Here is an 18,884-nt window from a genome sequence, read left to right as displayed (position 1 = left end):
ACTACATATCTGTACCTGCACGTCCAGTGTGAACAGGCCCTTACCTGTTCCTTCATATACCACATCAACCAGTCCTGTGTTCTCTGCCGTGCCTCCCAATCCTGTGTTCCTGCCAGTCCTGCCGTTCCTGCCCTGCCTTCCAGTCCTGTTTCCTGCCGTGTCTCTGCCAGCCCTGTGTTCTCTGCCGTGTATCTGCCAGCCCTGTCTCAGCCGTGCCAGCCTACTCGTCTGTGTTCCAGCCGTGCTCTTCTGCCAGTCCTGCCTAATGCCCGCACCAATCCTGGTCTTCCTGTCTCCCAAGTGGGATCAGCAGCCACAGCCAGACACCACCCTGGAGTAGCACCTGGCAGCTGCCTGCTGCACAAGCCTGTCCTCACCATCAGAGGCTCCAGTGAAAACCCAGGCAGCTGTCATAGTCACGCCCCTTCCAGGGTAGTCTGGTTTGTGGCACAGTGGGGCCACAAAACCCCCGAGCTCACGCCCACCAGTCAGGGCGTGAGCGTAACACATCTATAAGCTAGTATCGGCAGAAAATCCACGAGTGCATAACACAAAGATCAAAAAGACCTAATTGAAATAGCACAGGATGCTTTGCAAAAATGAGCACAAGTAAATATGCCATATGAAGCACATAATGATGGATATAAAGTGATAGGGTCGTATATATCCTTACCAAAAAAGTCACTACCTCATGTATTGCACTAAACCCATTAGCCTAAAATAACATCTTTAGCTCATGATAAGGTATAACTACAATGGCAAACGCATAATACCTGCGGTCATGATGGTCCTAGTGTGTGAACCCGTAGAATGAACACCTCGACGCGCGTTTCACCACGCCAGTGGCTTCGTCAGGAGGTGAGTAAGCAGCGTATGTAATCCCTTTAAATACTATAAGGTTGTGGAGTAATTACCTTCAGCCGTGTGCGGCGCGCCCCCGCCATGTTGCGACGCGCCGAGGTTAGCGGCGCTCCAGATGCGCGTCACCACTTCACATGATCCGGTCAGATGACCAGGCCCATGACCATGGCAACGCGTCACCTACGCATAGCGCCACCCACCACCGCGCGGAACAACGCATGTGCGGTGCGCGTACTGGCCAGGTATCGGAGGATAGAAGGTAGACGTGTGTACCCAAAAATATAGAGAGTGTCAGTGGCACAGTGAATATCAGACTGATGCCATAAGCAAATGCTGACAGTATTTTTCCTACAGCTCCAGGGAACAGCGATGGGGGCGACTTGTGCGCCCTCATACGCAAATTTGTTCCTGGGGCTGTGGGAGAAAGGTGGTCTATGAAATGGGGGACTTCTCTGCTGTGGGCTCATGGTCCAGATATATCGATGATATATTATTTATATGGCAGGGCTCAGAGGCATCATTGATTTCCTTCATGACAAATTTGAACGATAATTCGAATAACATCAAACTTACTAATAAATATAGTAAAAAGGAAGTGAAATTTTTCGATGTCCTCATACAGACGGATAGCAATGGCTATTTGACCACTGATGTATATCGTAAAAACACAGCGGTAAATGCCCTCCTTCATGCCTCCTCAGCGCATCATCCCCAGACGACTACATACTCACATTCCGATGTCTGTCACATCCCTCGCCGTCAGCGTCCCTGCACTGTCAGCGCCGGCCGGCCGTAAAGCAGAGCACATCGGTGACGTCACAGCGGTGACAGACATCGGAATGTGAGTATGTAGTGTTTTTTTTTTTTACTTTTACAATGGTAACCAGGGTAAATATCGGGTTACTAAGCGCAGCCCTGCACTTACTAACCCGATGTTTACCCTGGTTACCCGGGGACTTCGGCATCGTTGAAGACAGTTTCAACGATGCCGAAGTTGTTCCCCTGATCGTTGGTCGCTGGAGAGAGCTGTCTGTGTGACAGCTCCCCAGCGACCACACAACGACTTACCAACGATCATGGTCAGGTCGTATCGCTGGTCGTGATCGTTGGTAAATCGTTTAGTGTAACGGTACCTTAAAGGCCTGAATGAGGCACTAAGCTTCAAGTCCTTTATTTAATGGGTAGGTGCGAATTTTATGCTTTTTTCTTTGTGGTTTGTGTTTAGTTTTTAACTTGTTTTCTTTTACTTTTAGTCACACAGTTCAGTTGTACATTGTTGTTTAACACACTTTTTTGGACCATCTGGCGGAATAACGGGGAGAAGAGGAGGATAGTGTCCTGGACTATTGTATGGACTTTGTAATTCTTGCATGAAGATTTGTTGGACCCACCAATTACGAATATTGCAGCCCATCACAAGACCAATTGCTTTGTGTAGTATAATAAATTGTCTTTATAGGCTAGCATTTTCTGAGTGCTATACGGTAAGATACACACTTCTGTTGTATATATACTTTCATTGGTGGGACGTACATGTGTGTCGGGTCCATGCTGTGTATTCTCTCTTTTTTGAGCACCAGGTCACTGTGTTTACCCTGATATCTGTACCGGTCTTAGGCCTACTGTCAGCATTTGCTTATGGCATCAGTCTGATATTCACTATGCCACTGACACTATATATTTTTGGGTACACACGTCTACCTTCTCTCCTCCGATACCTCGCCAGTACGCGCACCGCACATGTGCTGCTCCGCGCGGTGGTAGGTGGCGCTCTGCGTAGGTGACGCGTTGCCATGGTCACGGGCCTGGTCATCTGACCGGATCATGTGAAGTGGTGACGCGCATCTGGAGCGCCGCTCTCCTCGGCGCGTCGCAACATGGCGGGGGCGCGCCGCAGACGGCTGAAGGTAATTACTCCACAACCTTATAGTATTTAAAGGGATTACATACGCTGCTTACTCACCTCCTGACGAAGCCACTGGCGTGGTGAAACGCGCGTCGAGGTGTTCATTCTACGGGTTCACACACTAAGACCATCATGACCGCAGGTATTATGCGTTTGCCATTGTAGTTATACCTTATGAGCTAAAGATGTTATTTTAGGCTAATGGGTTTAGTGCAATACATGAGGTAGTGACTTTTTTGGTAAGGATATATACGACCCTATCACTTTATAACCATCATTATGTGCTTCATATGGCATATTCACTTGTGCTCATTTTTGCAAAGCATCCTGTGCTATTTCAATTAGGTCTTTTTGATCTTTGTGTTATGCACTCGTGGATTTTCTTTTTCTGCTGATACTAGCTTATAGATGGTTGTACCATCTGATATGTACTCTTCTTTGATTATTTTTGCACAATATGTATTTTGTATCATAATTTTAATAATAAACATTGTTATATTGGGAATCGCTCCTTCAGTCGTTTGTCTATTAGAATATATAGCTTTAGGGATAGACTTTTCTTCCTAAAATTAAAGGGAGAGAGGAGTGAGGACAGAGAATCCCCCTAAAAAGTACGACCCCATCCCTGCATACACTCACTGTAGCAGGGGCAGCGCTGGGCTCTGCAGACGCAGGGCATGAAGAGCCATCCACACTGAGGGTATTCAGCCTTACCTCAGTGGTGACTTCTGCAGGATTTTATAGACATCCATCCCAGCACCTGCCTAGAGCGATGATATACTCCCCCTCCTGGATTCATGTGCGAGACGCCATTAGGCCTGACACGCCGGCCAGCGAAAGCCAGAAGTACCAGCTTCAGGGAAATACGAAAACCGGCAGTGACGCGCGCGACCGCTGACTTCACTTCCGGAACACCGAGCACAATGGAGGAGAAGCCGGGGAGCTCAGAGAGGAGCCCGGCAGGGGATCCCTAGCCTATTTGCCCTCTGGGGGGGCGTGGGAAGGCCGGGAAGGGGTCCCGAGGTACCTGCACGCAGGACGACGGGAGCACCATCAGCTGCCTGGCTAACAGGCAAAGCCTGTAAAAGGTACTGCAGTCGCCGGCCACTACAGCACATGGAACACCTCTCCCTGTCCCATGGGGAACAGGAAAGACACTGGCAAGTGGGAGGTCCTTTTAACCTCTCTGGATTTACTGTTCCCCATTAGGGCAAAGAGACAACCTCCATATGCCGTCGTGGAAGGTGACTAGAGAAAAATATGTTAGAGTCTCCATGACTGAATGTCTTGCGGCTGTCGAACAGCCACAAGACATGCAGCCACGGGGGACTCAAACATATTTTTCGAGCACTCTAAAGACACCTACTGAGCACACAAGCATGCTTGGATAACACCTTATCTGAGCACATTCACTTATCACTAATGACCAGTTGTAATGTGACACTAGTCATGCTGTGAGGAGGGGAAGTCAGGGAGTTTGAGGTCAAAAAAGGGGTGAGGCAAAGTAGTAGTGAGGTCACAGTACGGGTCAAAAATTCTATGAAAGTAGTGGATCAAGACAAAGGGGCTAGGCAAATGGATGGTCAAAGCAAATCGAAGGTTGGTCAACAAAGATCAAAATACTAGCACTCAAAGCACAGAGGCAACAGACACCCACCAAACTGAGCAGAGGTACAACTGGGAATCATTCCAAACAGGAGACACCTGTAAGAAATTCAGCACACCCTGAATGGACGACTTGACTGTCACTCACTACACTGACAGCTCAGCACGCCCCTGCCCCAGATCCGATAACCGAGTCACTATTTTCCACACAAAGGAGGAATCATGACACACACATCAGGTCCTGAAAGTTAAAAACCTCACATCATCATGTGTCCTTTTCAAGCACTTCAAGACATGAGTCATGCAGTTATCCATAAAGGTAAAAGCATTGAGAGAAGTAATTGTTGACACTTCTTAGTAGACAGGAAACTTAATAGTCTGCATCAATAACAAGGAGAAACAAGACTCACATCATCAATTGAGTGATCTAATATCGGAGATGTGCAGCCTAGTCCTGAATACAGCGCGGGGGGGGGGGGTGCACGTGCTCGACCTCCGCTTCATTCCATGTGAAACAGCAGAATTCAGTGCTCGGAAGCCCCCATACACCATACCTGGGAAACACACATTCGCCAGAAGACTCGCTACACTCATCAGGAGGGCGTTAAACTAGAAGAAGAGGGGACGGGAAGAAAAACAGACTTGAACAAAGAAGATCCAGGAAAACATACTCAGAAGGGAGGTAAGAACATTTCTAAAACAATCCACAGCGAGGAGATTGGAACAAAACAAAATCCTCTAAACTGCATGCTTGCAAACGCCAGAAGCCTGACAAACAAGATGGAAGAACTAGAAGCAGAAATATCTACAGGTAACTTTGACATAGTGGGAATAACCGAGACATGGTTAGATGAAAGCTATGACTGGGCAGTTAACTTACAGGGTTACAGTCTGTTTAGAAAGGATCGTAAAAATCGGAGAGGAGGAGGGGTTTGTCTCTATGTAAAGTCTTGTCTAAAGTCCACTTTAAGGGAGGATATTAGCGAAGGAAATGAGGATGTCGAGTCCATATGGGTCGAAATTCATGGAGGGAAAAATGGTAACAAAATTCTCATTGGGGTCTGTTACAAACCCCCAAATATAACAGAAACCATGGAAAGTCTACTTCTAAAGCAGATAGATGAAGCTGCAACCCATAATGAGGTCCTGGTTATGGGGGACTTTAACTACCCGGATATTAACTGGGAAACAGAAACCTGTGAAACCCATAAAGGCAACAGGTTTCTGCTAATAACCAAGAAAAATTATCTTTCACAATTGGTGCAGAATCCAACCAGAGGAGCAGCACTTTTAGACCTAATACTATCTAATAGACCTGACAGAATAACAAATCTGCAGGTGGTCGGGCATCTAGGAAATAGCGACCACAATATTGTACAGTTTCACCTGTCTTTCACTAGGGGGACTTGTCAGGGAGTCACAAAAACATTGAACTTTAGGAAGGCAAAGTTTGAACAGCTTAGAGATGCCCTTAATCTGGTAGACTGGGACAATATCCTCAGAACTAATAATACAGATAATAAATGGGAAATGTTTAAGAACATCCTAAATAGGCAGTGTAAGCGGTTTATACCTTATGGGAATAAAAGGACTAGAAATAGGAAAAACCCAATGTGGCTAAACAAAGAAGTAAGACAGGCAATTAACAGTAAAAAGAAAGCATTTGCACTACTAAAGCAGGATGGCACCATTGAAGCTCTAAAAAACTATAGGGAGAAAAATACTTTATCTAAAAAACTAATTAAAGCTGCCAAAAAGGAAACAGAGAAGCACATTGCTAAGGAGAGTAAAACTAATCCCAAACTGTTCTTCAACTATATCAATAGTAAAAGAATAAAAACTGAAAATGTAGGCCCCTTAAAAAATAGTGAGGAAAGAATGGTTGTAGATGACGAGGAGAAAGCTAACATATTAAACACCTTCTTCTCCACGGTATTCACGGTGGAAAATGAAATGCTAGGTGAAATCCCAAGAAACAATGAAAACCCTATATTAAGGGTCACCAATCTAACCCAAGAAGAGGTGCGAAACCGGCTAAATAAGATTAAAATAGATAAATCTCCGGGTCCGGATGGCATACACCCACGAGTACTAAGAGAACTAAGTAATGTAATAGATAAACCATTATTTCTTATTTTTAGGGACTCTATAGCGACAGGGTCTGTTCCGCAGGATTGGCGCATAGCAAATGTGGTGCCAATATTCAAAAAGGTCTCTAAAAGTGAACCTGGAAATTATAGGCCAGTAAGTCTAACCTCTATTGTTGGTAAAATATTTGAAGGGTTTCTGAGGGATGTTATTCTGGATTATCTCAATGAGAATAACTGTTTAACTCCATATCAGCATGGGTTTATGAGAAATCGCTCCTGTCAAACCAATCTAATCAGTTTTTATGAAGAGGTAAGCTATAGGCTGGACCACGGTGAGTCATTGGACGTGGTATATCTCGATTTTTCCAAAGCGTTTGATACCGTGCCGCACAAGAGGTTGGTACACAAAATGAGAATGCTTGGTCTGGGGGAAAATGTGTGTAAATGGGTTAGTAACTGGCTTAGTGATAGAAAGCAGAGGGTGGTTATAAATGGTATAGTCTCTAACTGGGTCGCTGTGACCAGTGGGGTACCCCAGGGGTCAGTATTGGGACCTGTTCTCTTCAACATATTCATTAATGATCTGGTAGAAGGTTTACACAGTAAAATATCGATATTTGCAGATGATACAAAACTATGTAAAGCAGTTAATACAAGAGAAGATAGTATTCTGCTACAGATGGATCTGGATAAGTTGGAAATTTGGGCTGAAAGGTGGCAGATGAGGTTTAACAATGATAAATGTAAGGTTATACACATGGGAAGAAGGAATCAATGTCACCATTACACACTGAACGGGAAACCACTGGGTAAATCTGACAGGGAGAAGGACTTGGGGATCCTAGTTAATGATAAACTTACCTGGAGCAGCCAGTGCCAGGCAGCAGCTGCCAAGGCAAACAGGATCATGGGGTGCATTAAAAGAGGTCTGGATACACATGATGAGAGCATTATACTGCCTCTGTACAAATCCCTAGTTAGACCGCACATGGAGTACTGTGTCCAGTTTTGGGCACCGGTGCTCAGGAAGGATATAATGGAACTAGAGAGAGTACAAAGGAGGGCGACAAAATTAATAAAGGGGATGGGAGAACTACAATACCCAGATAGATTAGCGAAATTAGGATTATTTAGTCTAGAAAAAAGACGACTGAGGGGCGATCTAATAACCATGTATAAGTATATAAGGGGACAATACAAATATCTCGCTGAGGATCTGTTTATACCAAGGAAGGTGACGGGCACAAGGGGGCATTCTTTGCGTCTGGAGGAGAGAAGGTTTTTCCACCAACATAGAAGAGGATTCTTTACTGTTAGGGCAGTGAGAATCTGGAATTGCTTGCCTGAGGAGGTGGTGATGGCGAACTCAGTCGAGGGGTTCAAGAGAGGCCTGGATGTCTTCCTGGAGCAGAACAATATTGTATCATACAATTAGGTTCTGTAGAAGGACGTAGATCTGGGGATTTATTATGATGGAATATAGGCTGAACTGGATGGACAAATGTCTTTTTTCGGCCTTACTAACTATGTTACCATAACTGGAACGGAGTCCGAGCAGGCGCATCTCCCCTCCTTATAGGATGGGGCAGAAGAGTCCTCAGGATTCCAGTAGGCGCTGGTCCCAGTGGTCAGAGCATCAGAGATCAGCAAGTAATACCATGAAAAGGGAATAACAATTTAACAAATAATCATACGATACCAGTGTGGGCATACGGATGCAGGTAAACAGGAAGTGCTTCATATTTTTAGGTCGGATTTGCGCACATAAAAATCAGCAGTGGATGATAGGACCAGTCATGTGTACCAGCAGATCTCATCCACATCACACACTAACATTGGCCTGCAGTGCGGATTTTAAAATCTGCATCCGGTCAGTTTATGCTGCAGATTTTCCGCTGTCAATATAGTGGCGTGGTAGCGTCACAGGTGGATCATGCTGCGGGTCTGCAGAGGAAACATTTCCTGTGTTTGTACCCAGCCTTGTAGCATCATCAGATACCTAGAATATAACACCCCTGGAGGAAGTGCCGGGCATTCCTGATGACCTAACCCGCCACCCCCACGTAATTATCTCTGCCAGTAGTCAGATGTAAACAGTATATGGAGAGAGAACAGCACAGCTCCACCACACTGTAGTGGCGACTGCCCAGTACTGCAGGTCAGCTGTATTGAAGAGAATAGGACCTGATCTGCAGTACCCAGCAGCAGCTACTAGTGTGCAGGACAGTGCTGTTCTGCCCCGTACACTGTTTGCTACTGAAGGAAATGACAACTAAGGCTACTTTCACACTAGCGTCGGAATCTCCCCGTCGCAATGCGTTGGGCAGAGATTCCCACGCTAGCGTTTAACGCACTGCACAACGAAGGCAGCGGATGCATTTCTCCGGCGCATCCGCTGCCCCATTGTGAGGTGCGGGGAGGTGGGGGCGGAGTTCCGGCCGCGCATGCGCGGTCGGAAAAAACGGTCCATGTAGCGTTTTTTGCTCCCGACGGTCCGCCAAAGCACGACACATCCGTCGCACGACGGATGCGACGTGTGGCAATCCGTCGTCAATACAAGTCTATGGGGAAAAAACGCATCCTGTAAGCACTTTTGCAGGATGCGTTTTTTCTGCAAAACGACGCATTGTGACGGATTGCAGTTAACGCTAGTGTGAAAGTAGCCTTATCGGTACAGTGTAGACCCCCCCAAGATCTTATAGTGAGGACCTATCCTTACAGTGGGCCATCAATATAGCAGGAGAGTCCACATAAAATATTGGCGATTACACTAATAGTATGAAAATCTGCTGCTGGATGTTAGTACCAGTGCCCTTGTACCAACGCAAACATTTATAGAAATGTTTTATTGAGGACTAATGTCAAAATCCCTAACATTTGTACTGTAAATGTCAGATTATAATCCGGTAATTACCAGTGTAGAACCCCTGCGGGAAGCCATCGCTGACAGTGAGACCACAACATGCCAATACGATGGGACGCCCTGACATAAGCCGTGTGACATGCCGGGCTCATTTGTTTGTACCTTAGAAGGTTCAGAACGATAACACAGACCGTGATGTGAACAGGGCCCTATTTCTCAGTGGATATTTAATCAACCTCTGGGGAAGTCTTCTGCTTTTTCCTTGTGCCTAGGCAGCGTCTGGCTGGAATTTGAGGGTCTCTCGTGGGTGCAGGGGTTTCCTCTTATTCTGCATTCCCACGGCGAGCTTTTTAGGCTACTTGCATTTTTTCGAAAACAGAGTTTAAAAAAAAAAAAAAAAAAAAAAAAAAAAAAAACACACAAACAAAAAAAAAAAAAAAAAACACACACACCAAAAATTCATCATGGGAACGTATCCTTAAACCTGACTGATGAGCCCAGAATGGACTGTGGGCAGGAGAGCAACTCAGCAGACTGCGCTACAGTATAGGTTCTCTCCATATAGACAGCATATACAGCTCCCCATATGGCTTGGTGCACCTTTGTACATAGCAGATGTATGACGGATGCATATACACGTACTATGGCCATCTAAACCTGTATACTTTTAATAAAATAAAATATTCCACACCATTTCTTCCCCATGTACCTTTCCCTGGCGGCCGCCCTGGATTTCAGCATAGCTCTGAGGGGGAGGTCAGAGGCCGTGCCCGGGATGGGGGAGGTCAGAGGCCGTGCCCGGGATGGGGGAGGGGGGGGTTGTCTAAGGCCGTGCCCAGGGGGAGGTCTGAGGCCGTGCCCTTTGGGGGAGGTTAGGGACCGTGCCCGGGATTGGGGGGGGGGGGGGGGGGGTCTGAGGCCGTGCCCGGGATGGGGTCTCTAAGGCCATGCCCAGGACGGGGGGAGGTCTGAGGCCGTGCCCTTTGGGGGAGTGTCTGAGGCCGTGCCTGGGATGGGGGGTGTCTAAGGCCATGCCCAGGGGGGGTGTCTGAGGCCGTGCCTACGGGGGAGGTCAGGGACCGTGACCGGGATGGGGGGGAAGTGTCTGAGGCCGTGCCCTTTGGGGGAGGTTAGGGACCGTGCCCGGCATGGGGAGAGTGTCTGAGGCTGTGCCTGGGATGGGGGGGGGGGGGGGTGTCTGAGGCCGTGCCCAGGGGGGAGGTCTGAGGCCGTGCCCTTTGGGGGAGGTCAGGGACCGTGCCTGGGATGGGGAGGGTGTCTGAGGCCATGCCCAGGGGGGGAGGTCTGAGGCCGTGCCCTTTGGGGGAGGTCAAGGACCGTGCTTGGGATGGGGAGAGTGTCTGAGGCCGTGCCTGGGATGGGGGGGGGGGGGGGGGTGTCTGAGGCCGTGCCCTTTGGGGGAGGTCAGGGACCGTGCCTGGGATGGGGGGGGGGGGGGGTGTCTGAGGCCGTGCCCAGGGGGGAGGTCTGAGGCCGTGCCCTTTGGGGGAGGTCAGGGACTGTGCCCGGGATGGGGGGGGGGGTGTCTGAGGCCGTGCCCAGGGGGGAGGTCTGAGGCCGTGCCCTTTGGGGGAGGTCAGGGACCGTGCCTGGGATGGGGGGGGGGGGGGTCTGAGGCCGTGCCCAGGGGGGAGGTCTGAGGCCGTGCCCTTTGGGGGAGGTCAGGGACCGTGCCTGGGATGGGGAGGGTGTCTGAGGCCATGCCTGGGATGGGGGGTGTCTAAGGCCATGCCTACGGGGGAGGTCAGGGGCCGTGCCCAGGATGGGGGTGTGTGTCTGAGGCTGTGCCCACGGGGGGGAGATCTGAGGTCTGGGGCCGTGGCGGCTGGGGGTAGGTTGTGCCCGGGGACACCAAGTGCTGCTGGAAATTTCTGTAAGTTTCCCATTGAAAAGAAGGGCGAGAAACAGAGTAGAGGGACAGAAGAGCAGAAACAACCACTTCTGAGAAAGGAGCATATGGCGCCACATCTGGCCCAGTGCCGTGTATGGACCCGCAGACGGCGCTGTATAGGGGAGCAGCAGGAATAGCAGCACACAAGGCCCTGCAGGACAATGGCCGCCCGCACACGGCGGGTAGAGCCCGGGGCCGCCGGTGGTACCTGTATGCCAGGGTCATGCACTCCAGCAGCTTGGTGAGGGACGCGTCTATAGACAGGTGGCAGGAGCTGGTCTTGCCGAAGCTGTACGTCTGGCAGGCCTTCTCATTCACCGTGTCGAAGTCGTAGCCTTTCTTGGGCGGGTGCTCGCTGTGCGGGGAGGACACCATGAAGTGGCCGCTGTGGATGATTTGCGCCTCGGTGCTGTCCAGCTTCTTGAGCAGCAGATTGGGCTCGTCCATGTCCGAGTCATCGTCCGGCTCCTGCTTCACCATGACAGCAGCGTGCGCCAAGCGCATGGGCAGCGCCTGAGCCGTCATCATCCCTCCGGCAGCCAGCACCGGGACATTCCAGGCAGGACCGATGGCTCTCGGCGTTATTGTCACTGGCGAGGCCGGGCTCAGAGGGGCCTCGCTGACGTCACGTGCCTCCCCACCAATAAACAGCGGTTATGCGCCAACAACAAGTCAGAAGGGGAGGAGCCTTGTCCAGGATTGGTTGCCTAGTTGACCGGCCCTCTACAACGCCCACTCAGTGACGCTGACTCTGTTCAGTGGGTGCCGTGCGGCTGCTCCGTGCTGCTGATTGTGCTGCTGCTTCCACTTTCTATTGTTCCATGTACGTGGCCTCTGTAGTGTTCGGGCCGCTGATGAGACCCCCGCCCTGCAGGGGATCCATGGTCTCCATTCATCACCACTGATCACCATAGATCATTGGAGTGGTCACCACGTGGGCGGATCCCACCTCACTGCCCAGTGTGTATATATATATATATATATACAGTATATATAATGCGCTCATTGATTCCCTGTAGTGCATGTACATTCATACTGCTGTATTACGATCCAAAAATGCGCACGTGCTAACTGATGTTTTGGACCAGCCCCCATTGTGCCACTGTCTGCGACTTCCTGTCTCCTGATTATTTTGAAGCTTTTTTTTGCTATAAAATATGTCCAAATTTTGGGCAGGTTACGCCAGTCAGACATGAGCCGTGTGCCACACAAAGTCCAGCGCATTTGGAAAGATTTTGCAATGCAACCCCGTAGGAAATCATTAGACGCAATGTAACAATGCCTTCAGTGTCGCACATCACGCGTAGCTATAGCCTAACACTGGGGTTTCCTGAGCCCACCAAAGGAAATGATCCACCCTCACCAATCTGCTGGAGCACATTTACTTGCATTGTGATCTTACACTGTATTACTATAAACATGGTTTCTTTTTTTTTCAAAATCAGATCTTAAAGGGAATCTGTCACCAGGTTTTTGCTGCACCATTTGAAAAAAGCATAATGTAGGGGCTGAAACCCTGATCCCAGCGATGTGTCACTTACTGAGCTGCTTGCTGTCATTTTTATAAAACCACAGTTTTTTTCTGCTGCAGGTCTAGCAGCTCTCTAATGCTGAGCCCTGTATAACCCCACACACACACACACACACACACACACACACACACACACACACACACACACACACACACACACACACACACACACACACACCACTGATTGGCAGCTTGATGCCTATGTACAGTGCACACAGAAAGCTGTCAATCAGTGGTGTGGGCGGGGTTAAACAGAGCTCATGGATATGGAGGACTACCTGGCAGCAGGTTTACTAGTCCTCTAATGATAATCTGCTAATAAAACAGTAATTTTATCAAAACTACACTAAGTAGCCCAGTAGGTGGCACATCACTGGAATCAAGGTCTTTGTCTCTACATTGTGCTGCTCTCACATTAGGTGGCAAACTCCTGATTCCCCTATAAGGGTTCTCAGTTTAGCACAGGTACAACTTACTATTTGCGGAAGGTTTGACCTCTGAGACCATCACCAAATCCAAGAAAGAGGCCTCTGAATCGCCCTGTTATGCTGAATAGGTAGGTGTACACGGGCACCACTTGGCTGTACGCCATAATCATTGACATTAACAGAAATATACACTAGGAATAGATCACTGTATGTAATGACTATATAATATTTGAGTTTCACTTTTTGTATTGAAGAACTGAAATAAATTAACTTTGGTGATTTTCTAATTTTGTGAGAAGTATCTGTATTTATTATTCCAGCCCCATCCCCCGCTATTAGAAAACCCAGATCAGGCACCCTAAATTAATCCTAAATAAATATGGACCTGATACAAGAACCCCCCAAATAATCAGAAAATGTGGACCCTAGTCCCTCCAAAAATACAGTCCCCTTATCCTCACTGTTTATGGTCTCACTCTGTTTGCAGCCCCCAGACCAGAGCTCCCCCTCCCTGTCTACAGACCCAAACAACACCTTATAATGCTGGATGTAGAAGAGACCCTCAGGACAGAAGTTGGGTTAGTAAATGATATTGATTTGTGAATTATTATTGTTACTGTCTGGAGGGCCTGACCTAAGTTAACCCTTAACTGTCGATGTTGTTATTTATTTTATATTACAGAATATCCATGTATTTCGCAACACCAGCAGTGACTGGCCACCGACAAGTGTTATAGTGCCACCTAGTGTGTACTGTGACCACCAATTCTGTGCAAGCTTCACCTCTAACCAAGTCTATTCCAGGACTGTGTCCTCAAAATGGAAACCCTTCACCATACTCTTAATAATGCCCCTTATTGATGTCCTCCGGTCAAAACAGAACATAAAGATGTCCAAATAAGAAATTCAGAAGTTAGAGCCATTGCCATGGTTGCGCCACTGTTACACCCCATGGAGTGGTGCTGTGGATAATTACACTAAAAATCTATGTAATCCACACATGATGGTATCAATAAAGTTTTATCAAAGCCACATACCAGGAAGTATCAAAAACAAAGTAACTTTACTTAAAACTTGACAAACTAAAAAGAGAGACGGTGTAAAAAACATACAATAAAAGCTCATGTAAAAAAAATAAATTACATGATGAAAGAAACAAAAAGTAATGTGATAGGTGCAGATATCCTGTGGAAAATCTGCAACAACAAAAAGTCGCCAATCACTTATCTTGGGAGCGTAGCCTTACTGAGTATTACAAGATCTTTTTCTATTAATTCACAGAATTGATCATAGGAGAGTGGAATTAACACTGATAAAATTATGGATTGTTAAGAAACTAGTAGGGTAGAGCTGCTCAGAGAGGCTCATTCTAGTAATCTTGCAATTATGTCTCAAACATCATTAATGCAATTCCTATCCATCTTTGTCCAGACCTTAGGTAGTGAGTGCCGTTTATTTGTCAATTTGTCAAGTTTCTAGCAAATTTATTTACTGAACACATCAAATCTATCAGTGGGGGAAATCCTAAGCCTTTGGCTATGTGCCCACGATCCGGACCTGAAACCGTCTGGTCGGTCCCTGAACCTGAAACCACCTTGTTAGTCCCTGAACCTAAAGCCGCCTTGTAGGTCACTGGACCTGAAGCCGCCTTGTAGGTCACTGAACCTGAAGCCGCCTTATAGGTCCCTGAACCTGAAACTGCCTTGTCGGTACCAGAACATGAAACCGCCTTGTTGGTCCTTGAATCTAAACCTGTCCTGTCTGTTCCTGAACCAGACCTTGAACTTTAAACCGCCTTGTCGGTTCCTGAACCTGACACCGCCTTGTCGGTCCCTGAACCTGAAACTGCCTTGTCAGTACCTGAACATGAAACCGCCTTGTCGGTCCCTGAACCTGAACCTGTCCTGTCTGTTCCTTAACCAGATCTTGAAACTGCCTTGTCGGTACCTGAACATGAAACCGCCTTGTCGGTCCCTGAACCTGTCCTGTCTGTTCCTTAACCAGATCTTGAAACTGCCTTGTCGGTACCTGAACATGAAACCGCCTTGTTGGTCCCTGAACCTAAACATGTCCTGTCGGTTCCTGAACCAGACCTTGAACTTTAAACCGCCTTGTCAGTCCTTGAAGCAGAAGCCACCTTGTCAGTCCCTGAACCTAAAACCGCCTTTTCGGTATCTGAACATGAAACTGCCTTGTCGGTCCCTGAACCTAAACCTGTCCTGTCTGTTCCTGAACCAGAACTTGAACCTCAAACGGCCTTGTCAGTCCCTGAACCGATGCATTCCTATGTTACATGTGAGTGAATATTTTGTATGCCTGTAGTTTTCGGGTAACCCTTGTTTGTTTTGCCTTGTTTATCGGGTTGGTGTACTACGGTGCACAGTAGTGCCCCCTCTTCCCTGGGTGGGGGAAGAGAACAGACAGAGGGATAACTCAGTAGATAAGGCAAGCGTGGAGGCATCTTTGCCATCTGAACTATCTTGGTGAGCAGGGCGAGCTAGGGTGCCCCCTAGTGTTAAGGACAGGGAAGGTGCCCCTAGTCCCCGGGTCACCCGACAGCTGTGTCGTGACAGACGCACATTCAACTGAAATTAAACGCTGCCATCAGTGGACCCCCTGACAGGGCCATGATCATCAAGAGGTCTACGGTGCCTGCATACCGAATGAAGCAGCCTCAGGGGCCTCATATGGCCCGCGGGCCACGTGTTTAAGACCCCTGAGCTAAATAGACCTTTTGAAGTTGAAGATGGACTCACAATTAACTTCTAAACCTAAATTACAGTTTTTAGAATACACTTTCTTCAAGTAGTGATACAGAGAAATGTCTGCATCTTTCAAGAAAACCATGATATGTATGCAGGTCAATGCTCCATCGGATGAATCAAAGTGTTTATCCTTTCCTTCATAAAGCCTTTATTGGCAGCCAAGCAGTAAACACATGGCCCCTTCCTCACCTGACCTAAACCCTATTGAGAACTTATGGGCCCTTCCTAAACGGGAGATGTACGTTTCAGGAAGTCAGTACTCTGAACAGTGTCTGGGAGGCTGTGGTTGGTGCTACCTAAAAAGTTGATTGCCAACAAATTAAGAAACTGACAGACTCCATGGATGAAAGGCTTATGCCCTGCTATTGAAGATCATATTGGTCATTGATATATAAATATTTTTAAATGTCAGTACACTTTCTCCTCATCAATTTGAGTCTCACTGAGCGAGAGTGGCGTATACACTATATGCACAATTATTAGTCAATTAGTATTTTTGATGATTAATTTTATTATTCACGGTGGCTCAGTGGATAGCACTGCAGCCTTGCAGCGCTGGAGTCCTGGGTTCTAAACCCACCAAGGACAATATCTGCATACAGTTTGTATGTTCTCCCCGTGTTTGCGTGGGTTTCCCCGTGGTTTCCTCCCACATTCCAAAGACTGATAGCGAATTTAGATTGTGAGCCCCATCGGGGACAACAATGACAATGTGTGCAAACTGTAAAGTGCTGCTGAATATTTTGGCGCTATAGAAATTATGTAATTATTATTATTGAATAACTACATTGCTAAAAGCAATTATTAAAGGGAACCTGTCACCCCCAAAATCGAGGGTGAGGTAAGCCCACCGGCATCGGGGCTTATCTACAGCATTCTGTAATGCTGTTGATAAGCCCTCGATGTAACCTGAAAAATGAGAAAAAGAGGTTAGATTATACTCACCCAGGGGCCTTGCCGCTGCTGGTCCGGTCCGATGGGTGCTGCAGTCCTGTCCGGCACCTCCTATCTTCATCAGATGACATCCTCTTCTGGTCCTCACTCTGCAGCTCTGGCACAGGCGTACTTTGTCTGCCCTGTTGTACAGCAGTGCGCAGGTGCTGGGCCTCTCTGACCTTTCCCGGCGCCTGCGCACTGCAGTATTTTGCTCTGTCCTCAACAGGGCAGACAAAGTACGCCTGCGCCAGAGCTGCAGAGAGTAGACCAGAAGAGGACGTCATCCTATGAAGATGGGAGGCCCCGGACCGCGATGCCCATTGGATCGGGCTGCCTGCCCAGGTGATTATAATCTAACCTCTTTTTCTTATCTTTCAGGATACATCAGGGGTTTATCTACAGCATTACAGAATGCTGTAGATAAGCCCCTGATGCCGGTGGGCTTAGCTCACCTTCGATTTTGGGGGTGACAGGTTCCCTTTAAACTTCAATATTTAAGAAAGTAAAATTTGAGGTTTTGTCTTTCTTAAGAGAATATCTGTGTGTGCAGAATTATTGGCCAACTATTAGTGTGCAGAATTATCCAACTAAATTAAAAATGAAAATTTTACCCTCTCAATTTTTCATTTTTATCTGTTTAAGTGAGAATAATAACTAAACAACTCATAATGAACAAAACATACACTGGAAGGTAATTGTTTTCCTGGTCAATTTGACTCTTCTCAAATCTTTGGCAGTTAAAGGGAACCTGTCACCCCGAAAATCGCGGGTGAGGTAATCCCACCGGCATCAGGGGCTTATCTGCAGCATTCTGTAATGCTGTAGATAAGCCCCCGATGTTACCTGAAAAAGGAGAAAAAGACGTTATATTATACTCACCCAGGGGCGGTCCCGCTGCTGGTCAGGTCGGATGGGCGTCTCCGGTCCGCAGCGGCGCCTCCTATCTTCTTTCCATGACGTCCTCTTCTGATCTTCAGCCACGGCTCCGGCGCAGGCGTACTTTGCTCTGCCCTGTTGAGGGCAGACAAAGTACTGCAGTGCGCAGGCGCCGGGCCTCTGACCTTTCCGGCGCCTGCGCACTGCAGTACTATCCTCTGCCCTCAAGAGGGCAGAGCAAAGTACGCCTGCACCGGAGCCATGGCTGAAGATCAGAAGAGGACGTCATGGAAAGAAGATGGGAGGCGCCGCAGCGGACCGGAGACGCCCATCCGACCTGACCAGCAGCGGGACCGCCCCTGGGTGAGTATAATCTAACGTCTTTTTCTCCTTTTTCAGGTAACATCGGGGGCTTATCTACAGCATTACAGAATGCTGCAGATAAGCCCCTGATGCCGGTGGGATTACCTCACCCGCGATTTTCGGGGTGACAGGTTCCCTTTAATGTGCACCTTTTTTCTCAACATTTTTTTGCCGCCCTGTTGACTATTTACTTCAAAACCTTTGGTGGTTCTGTGATTATGCCCCAGTATCTTGACATTTTCAAGAGTGCTTCATCCATCTGTAAGACTTGTAACACATTTTTTTACTTTTCAGAATCAGTAAATCTATTTTTTGGCCAGTTTTGAATGAGGAAAACAAGATGCCTAATAATTCTGCACATCTTGATAAACAGTGTTGACATAGTTACTGTACTCCACTTCATTACACAAATGCACATCACCTGAACTGTTTTATCCAATAAGTATTCATGTTTATACAGTTGGGGATTGAAAATCTGCATAAAATGATGATATGGTCAAAATACTTTCCTAATAGTTGTACACACAGTGTTTAAGTAATGATTTAAAATTAGTTTCTGGGTAAAGTGTAGATTATTATTTCAGGGGGCCTAATGTGTGACACTATTATTACATGTAGCAAAGCTTGTGAGATTATGCTCTTCTGTGTGTGATGCCTCGAGGATTTTGTACTAGTGTATATGGTGAGGAGCAGCAGCAAAGGAGAGGAAGCAAGACATAATGGGAAGAAATGGTGATGGTCTGGGCCA

The 18,884-nt window shown here is 47.5% G+C and overlaps 1 protein-coding gene across 1 annotated transcript in view; it reads right to left on the bottom strand.

The window, feature by feature from the left end:
* MLXIP (MLX interacting protein) overlaps window positions 1–11,932 on the bottom strand; it is a 107,167-nt gene extending 95,235 nt beyond the window's left edge. The window contains exon 1 of the mRNA XM_069755524.1: window positions 11,446–11,932. Within this exon, the coding sequence (XP_069611625.1) occupies window positions 11,446–11,765 (320 nt within the window). The 5' untranslated portion in view covers window positions 11,766–11,932. The remainder of the gene's footprint in view (window positions 1–11,445) is intronic.
* Window positions 11,933–18,884: the final 6,952 nt, after the last annotated feature.

Source organism: Ranitomeya imitator, chromosome 1, assembly GCF_032444005.1.
Source record: "Ranitomeya imitator isolate aRanImi1 chromosome 1, aRanImi1.pri, whole genome shotgun sequence".
In the NCBI taxonomy this organism is placed as follows: Eukaryota; Metazoa; Chordata; class Amphibia; order Anura; family Dendrobatidae; genus Ranitomeya; species Ranitomeya imitator.
Note: the sequence above shows the minus strand (reverse complement) of the source record. Positions and strands in the feature narration are given on the sequence as shown.